General features: G+C 47.1%; 1 protein-coding gene across 3 annotated transcripts in view; it reads left to right on the forward strand.

Annotated features, from left to right (window-relative positions):
- The window catches only part of WWP1 (WW domain containing E3 ubiquitin protein ligase 1), a 320,828-nt gene that overhangs the window by 256,263 nt on the left and 46,297 nt on the right, over positions 1–18,268 (forward strand). For all 3 annotated transcript variants that reach the window (XM_082258087.1, XM_082258088.1, XM_082258089.1), the window contains exon 10: positions 10,316–10,490. In XM_082258087.1, coding sequence (XP_082114213.1) covers positions 10,316–10,490 — 175 coding nt within the window. The remainder of the gene's footprint in view (positions 1–10,315; positions 10,491–18,268) is intronic.

An 18,268-nucleotide genomic window follows, 5' to 3' on the forward strand; every position in this document is an offset into this window, starting at 1 on the left:
ATTGCTTTCCATTAAATTTTATGTTCTACAAACTTTCATATAGCTCCCTTTAGGCAAAACGAATCTTCATCTATACTGATTTGCAGTAGGCATATTATTACATACATCTGCCTGTTTCTGCAGAACATTCCATCCAGCTGATAATTGTTTGTGGGCACACTGTGTGCAGTAGTTCACCTGTTACTGAACAGACAACAATAAAAGTATAGGAAAACATTCTTTCTTAGGCTTTGTTACCATGTTCTTACCAATCTGTACTTCCATCCAAAGAGCTGTCTTTATGTGCAGTGGATGCACAGGTGTTCTTTGCAGTCTTGTGCAGGCAGCATGTTCAAGTCCATTACAGGCAGCCAGCTGCACGAATCTCCAAGCACTAAATTTACACTGATTAGAATGCAGACAGACTGCTTTCTGATCCTAGGGCCTCATGCACACTGGACGTTAAAAAAACGCCAGTAGATTTGTAGTGAGTTTTTTTTAGCGTTTTTCAGCTATAAATCACCTCTCTACTATTTTAGTAACTCCCACTTTCCAACATGCAATGCTTGCTAGAATTGCATTGCATGAGTGTTCACACCCATGCAGTAAGATTTAGGTGCGGGTAAAAAAGGGTCCTACAACATTTTGGTGCAAATGTGATACAATTTGAGCCATACAGAATATATGGCTTAAATCGCATTGCACAGACATCACATGTGTTGTGCACAGGAATGCGGTGCTTTTTTTAGGCAAATCGCATGCGGTGTTTAGCTAGCACCAGTGTGAACCCAGGCTCTGTTCCATGAACGACACCTTGACACAGAACCCAAGCTTAAAAAAAAAAAGCAATGGAATCTAAAATGTCAGAAAAGGCCAGTTAGCAGAGTTTTTTGGCAATTATTAGCATTTATCAGCATTGGAGCGTTTTTACAGCTGAAAAACGCCACTCTAAACCCACTAGTTTTCCCCCCTTTTTTTTTTCAACAGCCAGAAACTGCCCCTACCATAGACTGGTGATAACAACCAAAGTGTGCATGGACACATAGAACAACATGCTGGGGAGTTTACTGGCTGTAGAAAAAAAACATAGACGCCAAAAACAGCAGCTGTAATAACGTCCAGTGTGCATGAGGCCTTACAAGGGCCTGCATGGATGCACAGTTGCGCTTGGAGATCTGTGCAGCCGTCACCTGTCACTGATTTGAACAAGCTGGCTGTGCAAATGAAGGCGGTCCTTGTATGGGTGTATGTATTGGTACACCAGTATGAATAGGGCCTTGAGCCAGCCATAGATGGTTTGAATCAGATTCAAACCATGTGTGGGCAGGCTGAATGTACCAAGTTAATTAACTTGGGTACAACCAGCCTGCTGGATTTACTTGCGATTTATCCCTAGCATCTGCTATAATCACTGTCTTCTGGCGAGGACGACTGTATATCACAGTAACATATCCGTGGTGACCCCATAAGCCATGACAGGTTTCGTAGGCTGTATCCCCTTTCTCAGGAGGACTTCATTGATTTACAATCTAGGTGTTCCATCAATAAAATGAGGCTATGAGGGATCCCACATAATTGCGTTATAAATGGAAAAGATCTATTTTAGCTAAATGTTGTCTATGCCTGTTTTTAACTGATTTAATAACCTTTTGTATAAACATTTTTTAGCTGGTTATTCTTGAGCACCTTAAAGGAAAAGTTCTCCTTTGTACAAACATAATAAATGCACATCTTTTTGCAGAGGAAAAACATTTATTATTTATTTTCATTTTTTACTGCAAACCATTGCACCCGCAATCAGCAGATTACGTGTGAAATGCAGGATTCCTGCAGACTGTCTCTGTAAGCTGTCCACATGTACGCACAGGCAGTTACACACTGACAGGAAGAAACAATGAACTAGGGTGCTCAGCAGTGCCCTTGTAGTTCATTGAGAACTACAAGCTGCCAGCCACAAATTTTTTAAATTGTGACAGCGAGTTCAGGGAGAAGATCCCTGGCTCGCGGTCACTGGAGGCAGCAGCTTCAGCAGTGGGAATATGTTACTAAAAACGGTTGTAACATGTTCCCAAAGGTGAACGTATCCTTTAAAATTCTGCAGTGTCTCTCACTTCTTGCAGTTACCAAAGTCTTTTCCTGTGGTGACCTTTATTGTTTAACAGCTGCGTTTCGTAAAACATGTAACAAATGATTGATAAAAGAACAGGAGAAGATGGTTAGGGAAGGGATAGAAGCGCCCTATTACACACCCAGTTCCTAGCAAATAATAAAAATAGTAGTTCCTAAAGAGAAATGGCTGTGAGAATGCTAAGTGGACTCTATAAGATGGTGTATGGATAATATAAAATATGGATAAAGGAAAACATGACAGTTTTTTAGGTATTCATGCATGCACTACAGTGGATATAGAAAAGAATCATCCCCCTTTTAAAAATCACGTTTTTGTTTCTTTGCATCCTGTAATGAATACAGGCACAGCGTTTGTTTTATCCAGCTGCAATTTATAACATCCAAGTGAAAGATATAACACCAGCATGTCGGAAAAAAAAATTCAAAAACAGAATCACTGAGTTGGAAAAAGGATCACCCCCTTGTCAGTATTTTGTAGAACCACCTTTTTCTTTAATTACAGCCTGTAGTCTGTTGGGATTTCACTATAATTTTGCTCATCTAGACTTGATGGTGACTCGTTTGACTGCAGTCTTCAAGTCATTCCGCAGATTTTCAATGGGGTTTAGGTCTGGGCTCTGACTAGGCCATGCAAGGACATTCACCCTTTTCTCCTTCAACCACTGTGTGGTCATTTTTGCTGTGTGCTTTGGGTCATTCTAATGTTTGAAGGTAAACCTTCTTCCCATTGATAACTTTCTGGCAGCGGACAGTAGTTTTTCCTCAAGAATTTTACAGTATTTTGCCCCATCTATTTTTCCTTTTATCCTGACAAGTGCTCTGGTCCCTGCTACAGAGAACCCCCCCCCCCCATAACCGGATATTAGGATTTCTCTATCGCTCATTGACAGACGTAGTCTTCTTGATTCTCAAGAGCTGGGTTATGTTGTCTCCGCAGGAGTAGGACTAGGCAGAAAGACAAAACGTTCTGGCTCCACCTTAGGGGCAGTCCCTGAGGGTATATCCTCCCTCTCTCTGCTACAGGGAATCAGTTTTTTTCTGTCTAGTCAGGAGTAAGGACCTAAGCTCCTTGCTGGGATCTTTTTGGTCCTGGCAAGATTTTTTCTTTAGAAGAAATATTTTTTAGGTAGTTTTTTCTCCAGTGTTTTTCCTGTGAGATCTTCAAGCAAAAAACGCCGGACTGGGCGACACTAGTGGTCACCCCAGCCGGCCTACGAGCGCGCGCAGACCATTGCATTGCGCTTGGTCGGCCGCGACACATTCAAGTAAGTATGCGGGGCCGGGCGACGGGCTGGATGTTGAGATCCAGTGGTCACCCCGGTTTCTGCCTACGAGCGCGTGCAGACCAGAGCTCCGCGCTGGGTCGGCCGCGACGGAGTCCCAGTGGAGGGACTGACCTTGCGAGTTAAAAGTCTCGCTTGGACGCCAGGAACCTGAGAGTCGAGGCGTCCGGAGTGGTCCACAAACCCCCACCCCGGTGGAGAGGGTATTGTGAAGAGAGGGTGCCTGTCGGTTCGGTATGGTGAGTAAACGTTCCCTTTTTTCTTTCCTCGTTATGAGGCAGTATGTATTATGGGCCCCTCCATACATGGTCAGTATGTATCTGACACTAAAAGTCCCCCTTGTAAATACAGTATGTGTTTGTGGGAAGTGCACTTGGTTTGAGAGCTAACACTCTACCCAGCAGACTGTAGCATTACAGCAGACATAGGAGGTATAATCCTACCTTATTTGTAGTGTATCTCCTGTAGATCTATCAATCGCCACTCAGCAGAGATGCAGGTGGATGTGCTGGGAAAAACGTTTTCGGCGGTCCGCCGCCATTTTGCCGTAGACCAGGTGCATGCATGTCCTCAGGTCACGCCGGCCGCCATGTTTTTGGAGTCTAATGTCTCCTATATGGGGGCGGCCATGTTTCATGAGCCCAGCTACCTCGTGGAGAGCTGGGAACGCCGGAAGGCGTACACAGGGGGCGGAGCCACGTCCTTCTACCCGGGAAAAAGCAACAGCTCCTTCCAGTCTGTAAAGACAGACGCTGACTGCAGTTGGTTGGAAACTTCACTGCATCGGTTGGTGAGCCTTGGGGGTCCCTCTCTCTCTCTGTGGGATCGAGAAGCAGGTACTCTGAGGGGCGCTATTGCGCTAGGGGGAGACACATAAAAATAAAAAAAAAATTTAAAAAAAAAAAAAGAGGTATTTTTTATTTAAAAAAAAAAAAAAAAAAGGTTTTTTGTGTTTTCTGGCAAAGGTGTCCTGAATTATCATGGACCCTGCCACTCATGTATCTCCTCCGGATCCCCTCGAGGGGTCTGCGGGATCCTCCAGCACCCCACTGACGATTAAATCATTGTCCGCTATTATGGAAGCTTGTGTCCCGGGTGGAAGTGGCTTGTCAGGGACAGGGCGCAAGTAAGCGATCCCCGCCTAACCCCTTATTATCTGAAACCTCGGATTCAGACTCTGAGCCTATTTCTGCAGTTGCAGGTACTTCATCTGGTATTGGTGTCTCGTGTACTGTCTCTTCAGACAGTGAGGAGGATGTTTCGGCATCAGCCATAGCCAGAGAGGAAGCGTTGGTAAACGCACTCATGGTATCTGTTCTAGAGACCTTAAGATTACAGGGTATTCCGTCAGAAATAGCTGAAACTGAAATCCCTTTTGGGACTAAAAACGCATCTAGTGGCGAAGGTTTTTTCCATTGCCCAAATGTTTTGGCAATCCAATCAAAGAAGAATGGAGTCTGCCAAAACGCATTTCTACTATTTCTAAACGCATTAACAGGCGTTATCCGTTTGAGGAAACCCTCATTAAGAAATGGACAGAACCACCTGTGGTGGATTCACCAATTGCTAGATTGAATAAAGCCACGGTTATTCCTCTAGAAGACGCTCCGTCTTTTAAAGATCCAGTGGATCGCAAGATAGAAGCTATGTCTCGCACCATGTTTACCTTGATTGGATCAGCTTTCAGACCAATAATTGCTATTGGTCTGGTTTCGCAGGCTGTAACTGTATGGACCAAGTGGTTACGCCGGGACCTAGAAGAGGTCCCTCAGGCGGTATCAGATTTGTTGGAACAGAGGATACAGGGGTTACAGTTTGTGTGTGATGCGGCGTTAGACGCCACTTCATTATTGGCGCGAGCATCTGTCTCAGCGGTGGTTCTCAAGCGTACACTGTGGCTAAAAGGTTGGTTAGCCGACCAAGGTTCCAAAAAAGCATTGGCTAATTTCCCCTTTTTAGGAGAGCGTCTATTTGGAGCCAACTTAGATGAGATCATTAAGGATCTCACGGGTGGAAAGAGCACCTTTTTACCGCAAAATTTTAAAGGTAAAGGAACTCGTCAAAGACGAGGGCCTTCTTTTTCTGCTCACAAGAGGTTTTTTTTTTTTCGTCCCGCGGGTGAAAAAATTAAGTCCTCCAAAGCTCCTGCAGGAGGGCGTCAGGGGTCGTTGGTCGGGCAAGCAAAAGCCCGCCCCCTCTAGACCTGAAGATAAACCGTCCAAAGCCTGAAGGTGCGCCCCCCACCCATAACTGGGGTGGGGGGACGTCTTCGCCGGTTCCCGGATCCATGGCTTTCCAGAATCCCGGACAGATGGGTTTGCGAAGTCATAAGGTCAGGGTACAAGATCGAGCTTCGATCTCTCCCACCGGCGCGATTCTTCCCTTCCAATAGCCGACTATCCCCGGATCGTTTAGACGATCTGTGGAGAGCAGTCACAGATTTACTACAACAAGGAGTGGTAGTCCACGTTCCTTGGACAGAACGCTTTCAGGGGTTTTTATTCAAACCTATTTACAATACTCAGGAAAGAGGGCAAAGTGCGTCCAATTCTGGACTTAAGGGTACTCAATTCTTTTGTCTACATAAGAAGATTCAAAATGGAGTCCATTCGCACAGTAGCAGCCTTTCTGCATCCAGGGGATGTCCTAGCGTCCATAGACATCTAGGACGCATATCTTCACATTCCCATTTTCACAGGACATCAGCGGTTTCTACGTTTTTCTGTAGAAGAGAACCACTATCAGTTTGTGGCGTTACCTCTCGGTCCCGCCACGGCTCCGCGGGTCTTCACGAAGGTGTTGGCCCCAATGTTGGCACTTCTGCGCCAAAGAGGCATATCGATTCTAGGTTACCTAGACGATCTTCTGCTTCATGCAGAGTCTCCTCAGACCTTGCTACAAAACATAGAAATTACTATGATTTCTTTACAGGAATTCGGGTGGCTGGTGAACCAGCAAAAGTCATTTCTGGTTCCCACCCAGAGGCTCGAATATCTGGGTCTAATTCTAGACACAGTCAGGGCAAGAGTTTTCTCTTCCGGTAGGGAAACTCCGAAAGATTCAATCAGCAGTCCACCAACAGCTGGTCTTCCCTTCGGACTTGCATGAGGGGTCTGGGGTTGATGGTGGCTTCCTTCGAAGCAGTCCCATTTGCCCAGTCCCATACCCGAATTCTTCAGCAAGAGATTCCTCTCAGATGGAATCGGAATCCGGAATCCCTGGACAATCAGATCCGATTGAGCAAACAGACCAGAGAGTCTCTGGTCTGGTGGCTTCGGTCTCCGATGCTCAGCCAGGGAAAGTCATTTCTGCCAATATATTGGACGACAGTGACCACGGATGCCAGTCTATCCGGATGGGGAGGAATTCTCGGTCAGTTATCTGTCCAGGGACTTTGGTCCCCGGAAGAATCCAGGTTACCGATAAATGTATTGGAACTGAGAGCGATCAGACTTTGTCTGATTCACTGGACCGAGCAGCTCCAGGGCAGCCCGGTTCGGATCCAGTCGGACAACGCCACGGCCGTGGCTTATGTCAATCACCAGGGGGGCACCAAGAGTGTCCGAGCGGCCAAAGAAGTGGCTTGCATTCTTCGCTGGGCGGAACGATTTGTTCCAGCAATCTCTGCGGTGTTCATTCCGGGGGTGGAGAATTGGCAGGCAGATTATCTCAGCCGTCAGACTCTGGATCAGGGGGAATGGTCCCTCCATCCAGACGTTTTCCACCAGTTGTGCCTACGATGGGGCACCCCGGATATGGATCTGTTGGCATCTCGATTCAACAGGAAAGTTCAGAGATTCGTGGCTCGCTCCCGCGATCCTCTAGCAGAAACCGCAGACGCACTGATCGCCCCGTGGGGGCAATACCAGCTAATGTATGCCTTCCCTCCTCTTGGGTTACTGCCAAGACTTCTTCGCAAGATAGAGGAGGAAGGAATTCCAGTAATCCTGGCAGCTCCGGACTGGCCTCGTCGAGCTTGTTACGCCGACTTGGTCAGACTGATGGCGGACGTCCCGTGGAGACTTCCACTCAGGGAGGATCTACTGTCTCAGGGACCGATCTTCCATCCTGCTTTACGATCGCTGGTTTTAAACGGCCTGGTTATTGAGACCCAGGTGCTGAAGGACAAGGGATTGTCAGCTTCAGTTATTCCTACTCTAGTTAAAACAAGGAAAGCGACTTCCAGAAAGATTATCATCGTACATGGAAGTCTTATATTGTGTGATGTGAATCCCTTGGGTTCCATCTACATCTTTATTCGGTAGTCCGAATATTGGCTTTCTGCAACAGGGAGTTGAGCAGAAGCTGGCCTTGAGTGTTATCAAGGGTCTGGTTTCAGCATTTGCTATCTTCTTTCAGAAGCTTTTGTCTACTCATTCCTTGGTGCGGAATTTCATCCAGGGGGTGCGACACCTGGCTCTGCCAGTGCACGCGCCGTTACCATCCTGGGATCTTAATTTGGTGCTGTCGGTTCTTCAGACACCTCCCTTTGAAAATATCAGGGAGATTCCCTTGCCTACTTTATCCCAGAAGGTGGTCTTCTTGGTGGCTATCACTTCTGCACGCAGGGCGTCAGAACTGGCTGCATTATACTGTTGTTCCCCAGATCTGGTGGTTCATAGGGATAAGGTTGTTCTTCATCCGAATCCATCCTTCCTTCTAAGGTGGTTTCAAAGTTTCATTGAATAAGGACAGTGTATTGTCCTTCCTATGTCCTTAGCCCAATCATCCTCGAGAATTTGCATGGCATTCCTTGGATGTAGTTCGGGCGATCAGGATATACTTGAATACTACGGATTCAATTTGTAAGACGGATTCACTGTTTGTGATCACGGATGGCCCTAAGAAGGGGTTGCCTGTTCTGCTGCGACCATCTTTAGATGGATCAGACAGACGGTGGTATAGGCTTATTTTATCTAAGGGTCGGGATCCCCCGTTCCCTGTTAAGGCGCATTCTACTCGGGCGCTTAGAGTTTCCTGGACCTTCCGCCATCAGGCGTCAGTGGTTCAGGTTTTCAAGGCGACTGTTTAGTAGTCGGTTCATACCTTTACAATATTGTATAAGGTTTATGTGATGGCATCGTCAGATGCCTCTTCTGGCTGCAAGGTTCCTGCAGGCCACTGTTTGAGGAGACTGTTGGTCTACCTCGAGGATTTGTGGGGTAGGTCTCATCTGTTTACTCGATGAGTCCTTTGATACTTCTGGTTGGCTCCGGTTGGGCCTTCTAGATTGGATTTTGATTCTGTCAATCCCACCCCTCATTTTGTGGCACTGCTTCTGGATGTCCCAGCTCTTGAGAATCAAGAAGACTACGTCTGTCAATGAGCGATAGAGAAAAATGGATTTTTGTAAGATCTTACCGTAAAATCCTTTTCTCTTAAGCTCATTGACAGACGTAGTACCCGCCCCTCTATCATTGAGTTGGGTTGGGTTAAATTCTCTGTACTGCTTTAAAACAGAACTGATTCCCTGTAGCAGAGAGAGGGAGGATATACCCTCAGGGACTGCCCCTAAGGTGGAGCCAGAACGTTTTGTCTTTCTGCCTAGTCCTACTCCTGCGGAGACAACATAACCCAGCTCTTGAGAATCAAGAAGACTACGTCTGTCAATGAGCTTAAGAGAAAAGGATTTTACGGTAAGATCTTACAAAAATCCATTTATTACCACCGCCATGCTTTACTCTAGGAATAGTGTTATTTGGATGGTGCGCTGTATTGGATTTCTGCCAGATGTATCGTTTGGTGGTGAGGTCACATGATTCTATTTTAGTCTCATCTGACCATAACAATTTTTTCCATGTGGCCTCAGAATCTTCATGGTGTGTTTTGGCAAAGCTCAGTTGTAATTGCATGTGGCCTTTCCTGAAGAGTGACTTTTTTTCTTGCAACCCTCCCATACAAGCCACTTTTGTGAAGAATTTGTGATATTGTCACGTGCACACAGTGACCACTCTTTGTCATAAATTCCAGTTTCCTCCTGGCTCTTTCATTCAGTTTGGAGCATCGATCGAGGGAGGGTCTGTGTTTACCAAATACTTTTCACTTCTTAATATTAGAGGTAATTGTGCTCCTAGGGCATTTATAAAGCCTTTGGCATTTTTTTGTATCCATCTCCTGACTTGTGCCTGTCCACAACCTTTATCCCAGAAATCTTTTGACAGGGACTAAAATGCTCCAGGAAAGCCCTTTTCATTCTGAACTAATCAAAAAGACCACAGCTGATCACAGATGGAAGTCAAATGACTGTGTGTGTGCCATTGAGAAGGTGATAATCTGCACCTGATTGTGTTTGCTGATAAAAGTGATTTTTAGGAGGGGGTGATCCCTTTTCCCAACTCAGCGATTCTGTTTTTGAATTTTTTTTTCCTGACATGTTGGTGTTATATCTTTCACTTGGGTGTTTTAAGTTTCACTGAGTAAATACAGCTGGATAATACAAGAACAGTATCTGTCTTCATTTCAGGCTGCAAAGCAACAGAATGTGATTCTTTTCTATACCCATTGTATTTGTAACCTGCAATTTCGGGATTTTTGCGTTTTTATATAGAACTTCACCCAGGAAAGTATTTTTGCTTTTTAGTTGAAGTTGTAGCAGGGTTCCATTTCCAGGGACTCTATAAAGAGATCACTCCCATGCCTTAGCAGTAATGGTAAAAGTTATTTGTGTGGGGTAATCCACTACAGGAAAGATGATGCCTCACTTGACCGCAAGCTCTAGTGGATTCTCGAGTAAATACAAAACACGATTGTACAAGTGACACCAGTAACTGGGCTAAAAATCTGAGAAATTTTTTTTGGTTCAGAGTCACGGAGATCCGTGAAGATGCTGCAGGCAATCAATACCTGCCATAGAAAAATGGAGAGTTGTGTTTGGAGTTTAAGACCTGCCTTCTAAATTACAACTTTTAAATTTTATCTTTCAGATGGGAAAGGCGGGTTGATGACCGTGGAAGGGTTTACTATGTTGACCATAACACTAGAACTACGACATGGCAGCGGCCTACCATGGAGTCTGTGCGGAACTTTGAACAGTGGCAATCCCAACGAAATCAACTCCAGGGAGCTATGCAGCAGTTCAACCAGCGATACCTCTATTCGGTGTGTTAGGTCTCTTAACTAGTTATCTGTACTAGGGATTGCCGATATATCGGGGGCCGATATGCACTTTCCTTGATATATCAGAATCGCCCCTGAGGTTACCGATCTTGCCGATATTTCGGGAAAGTGCTTGTACCGGAGTGATGCCTGCAGCTAGAGGCATCAACCCGGTACCGGCGTCCATAGCCGACGGTCGGCTGTCTTGTAATGACAACCGATGCGGCTGAGAAGCCACTCGGCTGTCATTACAAGGAGCGGGAAGAGACCCGGGCATCCTACCTGCACGGCCGCTGAAGAGAAGACCAGATCAAAGCCGCATTCGGCTCTGATCGGGTCTCCATATAAAAAACCCAGAAGTGATGTCATGACATCACTTCCGGGTACTCGGCGGCAAATTCAAAAAAATGCGAGCATTCAAAACAGCCAAACTTGGTGTTTTGAATTCTTTTAAGTGGAGAGGAGGGGTTTTTAGACCCCCAGATCCCTTCACAATAGTACCTGTGAAAAATAAAAAATTATTATTTTTTTTAAATTTCCGAAAATATCGGCCGATACCGATATCCGATTACCAAAATATCGGCATCGGCACTAAAAAAACGGGATCGGTCAATCACTAATCTGTACCCACTGCAGTTGGATGAAATAGTTTTGGATTTTTATTAGTATGATTCTTCTGAAGTTGTAGCTGCAGGAAATGCTTCTTTCTTTTTCGTTCATTGACAGGCACAGCTCCTGATATTCATAACCATTGGGTTATACTGCCCCCTACAGGAGTAGGAAACTAGGCAGAAAATAATTCTGGCTGCACCCGTGGGCAGTCCCAGGGGGTATACTCCCTCTCTCTGCTATAGCCACTCAGTTTTTTTTTTCTGCCTAGTCAGGAGTAAGGACCTATTTCCTTGCTGGGATCTTTGGCAAAACATTTTTAGATACATTTTTTTTTTCCTGTGAGATCTACAATCAACTGTCAAACTGGGGGACAGGCTGGATAATCTAAATCCAGTGGTCACCCCAGTCCTGCTAGCGAGTCCGCGCAGACCTCAGCTCCACGCTAGGTCGGCCGCAATATAGCCCCACTGGACGGGGGCTGGCCTGCGCGTTAAATGCCTAGCAAGGTCACGTAGGTCAAATGCCTAGCAAGTCGCAGCGTTCCTCCTGTCCGACAGCCCCCCATTTTGATGGAGAGGGGTTCTGTCTGGAGCGGTGCCTGCCTGGTTTCTCGTATGGTGAGTAGCTGCTCCCCCTGGAGGGTTTTGGGGTGGACATGGACCCCTTCTTGGGACGGTCGGACCCCCAGGTTTCCCTTCTTCCCGCAGGCACCCCCCCCGCCAAGTTTCTCATCCTGCTTCCCCTCCCTCTCCACTCTGGGGCTATTCTGGAGGTCTGGCGACTTTCCTCAGGTGGGGGCAAGGCGCTCACTGGAAATGGGGGGGCGCCGCTGATGAGCGCTTGTGCGGAGGGGAGAGTTGTACCTGCTAGGGGCTCCTTTCCTGGATCTGTCCTTGAGGCCTGGTCTCCCTCCTGGGTCCCTGTAAGCCTCATGGGGCAGCCATTTTGTTGTAGCCTGTGTTTCTATACACGGCAGTCATGTTTGTGTAGTCCGGCGGCCATTTTCTTGTGGTTTGCCACTGAAAATAACGGCGGCTATGACAGTGGAGCCCTGTGTGCAGCGATTTCGGTGGTGGGAGCCCCTCCTCATCCCCTGGTGCTGACTCCTGGATCATTTTACTTCCTGATCGCCGCATGTGTAGTTCAGATTATCCTGGTGGCTGCATTGCCTGAATCCTGTGGGTGTTGTCTGGTGTGGTCCTCTCCCTCTCTGCTGAGGATCGCTTGGTGCTTTGTGCCTGGTGACCGGGTGGTGCTGCCAGAGCGGTGGGGGTTGTCCCTTGCTGTGTGTTACACTTTTTGTGGGGTCCTCATGGTGACTCATGGAACAATTGGAGCACATTTCCCCACCTGATCCCCTTTCTGAGGCTGCGGAGCCCCCTGGGTCCCAACCATTCATCCATGCACAGCGGTCCTGGAGTCCCTCGTGTCCTGGGTGGAGGTAGCTTGCGGCGACAGGTTAGCAAAATGCACCTCTGCCTTCCCCTGCCTCATCTGTCTCATCAGATCTGCAGGAATAGGCACTGGTGGATGCACTGATTGTATCTGTGTGAAAGACCCTGAAGATGGAAGATGCAGCTGAAGCCACGACGGAGGCACAGATGCCCTTAGGCACCCACAAGCCTTCCAAAGTGGCAAAGGTGTTTTCTATCCCTGTCTATTTTGACAGAATTGTCGCTAAAGAGTGGGGACTACCAAAGTGTTTCCGTGGGGGTCCCTAAGCGCTTTACTAGGCGTTACCCCTATGAGGAGTCGCTTTTTAAGAAGTGGACTGTTCCACCGTTGGTGGAGCCTACGGTTTCCAGGTAAAACAAGGCAACCATGATTCCAGTTGAAGAGTCCCTGGGCTTTAGGGATCCAGCTGCCCGGAAGTCGGAGGCTGTGGCCCGCACACTCTGTACACTCTGGCTGGTTTGGCAATTAGGCTGGTGTTTACCATTGCCCTAGTGTCGCAAACTCTGACTGAGTGGGCTAAGCTCCTACACCGTGACCTAGAGGGGGAACAGCTCCCCCCGCCTTAGCCGAGCTGGAGGACCAGCTGGTCCAGGGGCTGCAGTTAATCTTTGATGCCTTTTTGGATGCGGCTCGCCTCTGTTTTGGCAGTGGACCTTCGGTGTGTTTTTTTCTGGCTCGAGTGCTGGTCTGTGGATCTAACTTCAAAAAAGACCTTGACTGATCTTCCTTTTTAAGGAGATTGCCTGTTTGGAGCTACCCTTGATGAAATCATTAAAGGTCTGCCAAGGGGTAGAGTACTTTTCTTCCACAGGCTACTAAGGGCAAGGAACCTCGTCGTAGATTTGGGCCTTCCTTCCCAGCTCATAAGAAGTTTTTTCATCCCTCAGGGTCGACTGAAAAGGGCTCAGAGCCTTTCAGGGCCTCTTCAGGAGGATTCAAACGAACCTGGTCTGGCAAACAAGATCGGGCTTCTCCAGACCTGGGGGCAAGGCTCATTCTGCATGAAGGTGCGCCCTCACCCATATCTGGGGTGGGGAAATGTCGTCGCTGGTTTCCGGACCCGTGGACTTCCCGGGTGCAAGACAAGTGGGTCCACAAAGTCATTTGGTCTGGCTACAAGATCGAGGTTCGCTCTTGTCCCACAGCAAGGTTTTTCCTTCCAACTTGTGCCTGTTCCTGGACTGCTTGCAGGGTCTGTTTGGGGCGGTACAAGACCTGTTACATCAAGGGGTAATTGTCCCGGTTTCGACTTCGGAACGTTTTCAGGGTTTTTACTCAAAGCTGTTCACAGTTCACAGGAAGGAAGGCAAAGTGCATCCAATCCTGAACCTCAAGGCGCTAAACTGGTTTGTGTGGGTATAGAAGTTCAGAATGCATTTAACGGTGGTGGCATTCCTGCGTGGGGGATTTCCTCGCCTCTATCGATATCAAGAATGCCTACCTTCACATTCCAATATATTCCAGTCGCCAGCAATTTCTCCGCTTTGCTGTGGAAGAGGAGCATTATCAGTTTGTGGTGATACCCTTTGGTCTTGCATCTACTCCTTGGGTCTTCACAAAAGTACTAGCCCCGGTGCTAGCTTTGCTATGCCAATGGGAATGGTGGAACTGGGCTACTTGGACAATCTCCTTCTGCGAGTGGAGTCTCCCTCTGCTCTGGTGGAAAACATGGAGATCACAATACAAACTCTGCGGGAGTTCGGCTGGATTCTGAATTTTCAGAACTTTGCTCTGGTTCCGTCCACAAAGCTGGACTATCTGGACCTGACTCTGGACTCGGCCACGGATGCCCGCCTGTCTGGCTTGGGAGGCGTCCTCGGGGAGCATTCTGCTTAGGGGATCTGGACGCTAGAAGTGTCCAGACTCCCGATCAATGTCTTGGAACTCAGAGCGATCAGACTGTGTCTGGATCATTAGACGAATTGTCTTCCGGGTTGTCCAGTGCGTATTCAATCAGACAATGCCACGGCCGTGGCTTATGTCAATCACCAAGGGGGCACAAGAAGTGTCCTGGCTGCTCTGGAGGTAGCCGTCAGTCTAAGGTGGGTACAACGGTTCATTCCAGCCCTCTCCGCCGTGGAAAATTAGCAGGCGGATTACCTCAGTCGGCAGGAGTTGGACCATGGGGAGTAGTCCCTTCATCCGGAGGTGTTTCATCAACTGTGTCCCTGGTGGGGCACCCTTGAGGTGGATCTGTTGGCATCTCAGCTAAGGGATCTGTTGTGGCTCGGCCAAGGGATCCTCTGGTGGACACCACAGACACACTGGTGGCCCCATGGGGTCAGTATCGTCTGATTTACGCCTTCCCTCCTCTCAAGCTTCTACCAGGACTTTTACGCAGGATCGAGGCAGAAGGGATTCCGGTCATCTTAGTGGCTCCGGACTGGCCTCGCCGGGCTTGGTACGCCGATCTGGTGCGGCTGGTTGCCAACGTTCCTTGGCAGCTTTTTCTCAGGGAGGATCTGCTGTCCCAAGGACCGATCTTCCATTATGCTTCACAGTTGCTGGCTGTAACAGCTTGGCTGTTGAATGCCAGGTGCTGAAGGATAGGGGTTTATCTGAGTCGGTGATTCCTACACTGTTGAAAGCTAGGAAATCTACCTTGACCTTCTAATCTAATCTTGACCTTCTTTCAAGGGGGGGGTTGAACAGAAATCGGCCTTGAGTACCATCAAGGGCCAGGTGTCGGCTTTGGTGGTCTTCTTCCAACAACCTTTGGCCACACACTCCCTGGTGCGTACCTTTTCTTCAGGGTGTCCGACATTTGGTTCCTCCAGAGCGGGCTCCGTTGCCCCCTTGGGAATATTAATGTGGTGCTTTCAGCTCTACAGAAGCCACACTTCTATATTCAGGAGATTCCCCTGCTTACGCTGTCCCAGAAGGTGGTCTTTTTAGCGGCTATCACCTCTGCATGCAGGGGGTCGGAACCAGCGGCGTTATGTCGTTCACTTTACCTGATGATTCACAGGGATAAGGTGGTTCTTCGCCCCCTGTCTGTCGTTCCTTCCAAAGTTTGTCTCTGATTTTCATTTAAATGAAAACGTGTTGTCTACCCTGTGTTCCAGGCCTAAACATCTGAAGGAAATGACATTGCATGCCTTGGATGTGGCAATTAGGGTGTACCTGGCAGCTACGGAGTCTTTCAGGAAGTCAGACAATCTTTGTGCTCACTGATAGACCTTGAAAAGGGTTGTCCACTTCCTCTGCATCCATTTGCAGATGGATCAGGCAGACGGTGGTTCAGGCCATTTCCATCAGGGGTCAGGTTCCTCCTTTCCCTGTCAAGGTGCATTCTACTTGGGTGCTCCGTGCCTCCTGGGCCTTCTGTCATCAGGTTTGCAAGGCGGCCACCTGGTCGTGGGTGCACACTTTTACAAAGTGGATGTGTTGGCATCTGCGGATGCTTCTTTTGGCCGCAGGGTTTTGCAGGCTGCTCTTTTAAGAGGAAGTAAACCCTCCTCTGCAAGTTGTACCTATAGGTAAACAAGCAAAAAGTTGGGGGAGCAAACCCTGAACATGTATTTCTAAAGCTGGTGCAGCTATATACCAAGCGAAATGCATATTAAAAAATAGCGCACACATGCAAAAGAAATGACTATCAAATATGAAGACAATCCATAAATAAAAATGGGGATTTGGTCCCACCATATGGCCATATCGTGCTCAAGCCCACCACTACGTCAAAGTACCCCAAACTACAAGGGACTCCTCCTATATCTACTTGATAGTGGAAACTGATAGAGTACAGGTGTGTGTGTGGGGGGCTTGAGCACGATATGGCCACATGGTGGGACCAAATCCCCATTTTTATTTATGGATTGTCTTCATATTTGATAGTCATTTCTTTTGCATGTGTGCGCTATTCTTTTTTAGTATGCATGTCGCTTGTTTCATAGCTGCACCAGCTTTAGAAATACATGTTCAGGGTTTGCTTCCCCAACATTTTGCTTGTTTATTATGTATTCGGTCTGACCAGACTCCTGAGGTTGAGCACCCCACCCCCCCACACACACACCTGTACTCTATCAGTGTCCACTATCAAGTAGATATAGGAGGAGTCCCTTGTAGTGCATTAGCACATCTCTCCCAGCAAGGAGTGTTGTCTCCAAGGGTTAGAGAGGCTGGATTCATCCTTTTTTATGGATAGTGTAGGACCCACTGACAATGGGGTACTTTGACGTAGTGGTGGGCTTGAGCACGATATGGCCATATGGTGGGACCAAATCCCCATTTTTATTTATGGATTGTCTTCATATTTAATAGTCATTTCTTTTGCATGTGTGCGCTATTTTTTTAATGTACCTATAGGTAAGCCTATGATAAGGCTTACCTATAGGTACTGTAAATATCTCCTAAACATGTACCATTTAGGAGATATTTACCTTACATGCAGCCACAGTTCAGCTTCTGTACTTTGTGTGGTCAGTTTAGAAACAGCGGTCCCCAAACTGTGGCCCTTAGTTTGACTTTATCCAGCCCTTGGGGCACTCTTCTCACCACTGACACCAACAATGGGGCATAATTCCTGTCGCTGACACCAGCATTGGGGCAATATTCCTACCACTGACACCAACTGGGCACAGTTACGTCCATTGACATAAACAATGGGGGCATAATGCCATCATTGATAGCAACAGAGGGCTACTATTCCTGCCAGTGACACCAACCATGAAGCAAAATTCCTTTGATTGACACGAATGATGGGACACTTTTCCTCTCACTGACACAAAGGATGGGAAATTTAGGGTAACATACACTTTAAAGCTGAACAGGCAAACAACCAAACACACAAAGGAATACATATCTGTCAATGGTTTTGTAATTCTGAGCAGTTAGTCTTGTGATCCAGACAACTCTCATAGTGCAGAACCAACTCTTTCATCTCCCCTAAAATGGCTTTTGTTTAGAGAAGTAGAAGGGTGAGGTGGAGCCATAAAAAGACAGTTTCTCGGGATCTCTCTAGGTATTGTCATGTGCTGCCTCATAGACAGTGGAATTGTCATCCACAAAAGGCCCAGTTGGTAAACAGGCTGTCATCTACAGGCACTTGTAATTGACAGAATTTTGCAAGATGCGAAAGCTTGACTGGCTCAGAGTGTGTTAACCCTCCCTTTTCTAGTGATATTTATGGTGTGCAGAGGATCACAGAAGGCTGAAATACAGGGAGTGCAGAATTATTAGGCAAATGAGTATTTTTGAGGATTATTTTAATATTGAACAACCATGTTCTCAATGAACCCAAAAAACTCATTAATATCAAAGCTGACTATTTTTGGAAGTAGTTTTTAGTTTGTTTTAGTTTTAGCTATTTTAGGGGGATATCTGTGTGTGCAGGTGACGATTACTGTGCATAATTATTAGGCAACTTAACAAAAATCAAATATACAGTATACCCATTTCAATTATTTATTTTTACCAGTGAAACCAATATAACATCTCAACATTCACAAACATACATTTCTGACATTCAAAAACAAAACAAAAACAAATCAGTGACCAATATAGCCACCTTTCTTTGCAAGGACACTCAAAAGCCTGCCATCCATGGATTCTGTCAGTGTTTTGATCTGTTCACCATCAACATTGCGTGCAGCAGCAACCACAGCCTCCCAGACACTGTTCAGAGAGGTGTACTGTTTTCCCTCCTTGTAAATCTCACATTTGATGATGGACCACAGGTTCTCAATGGGGTTCAGATCAGGTGAACAAGGAGG

Source organism: Pelophylax lessonae (assembly GCF_965119305.1).
Source record: "Pelophylax lessonae genome assembly, chromosome: 5".
NCBI lineage: Eukaryota > Metazoa > Chordata > Amphibia > Anura > Ranidae > Pelophylax > Pelophylax lessonae.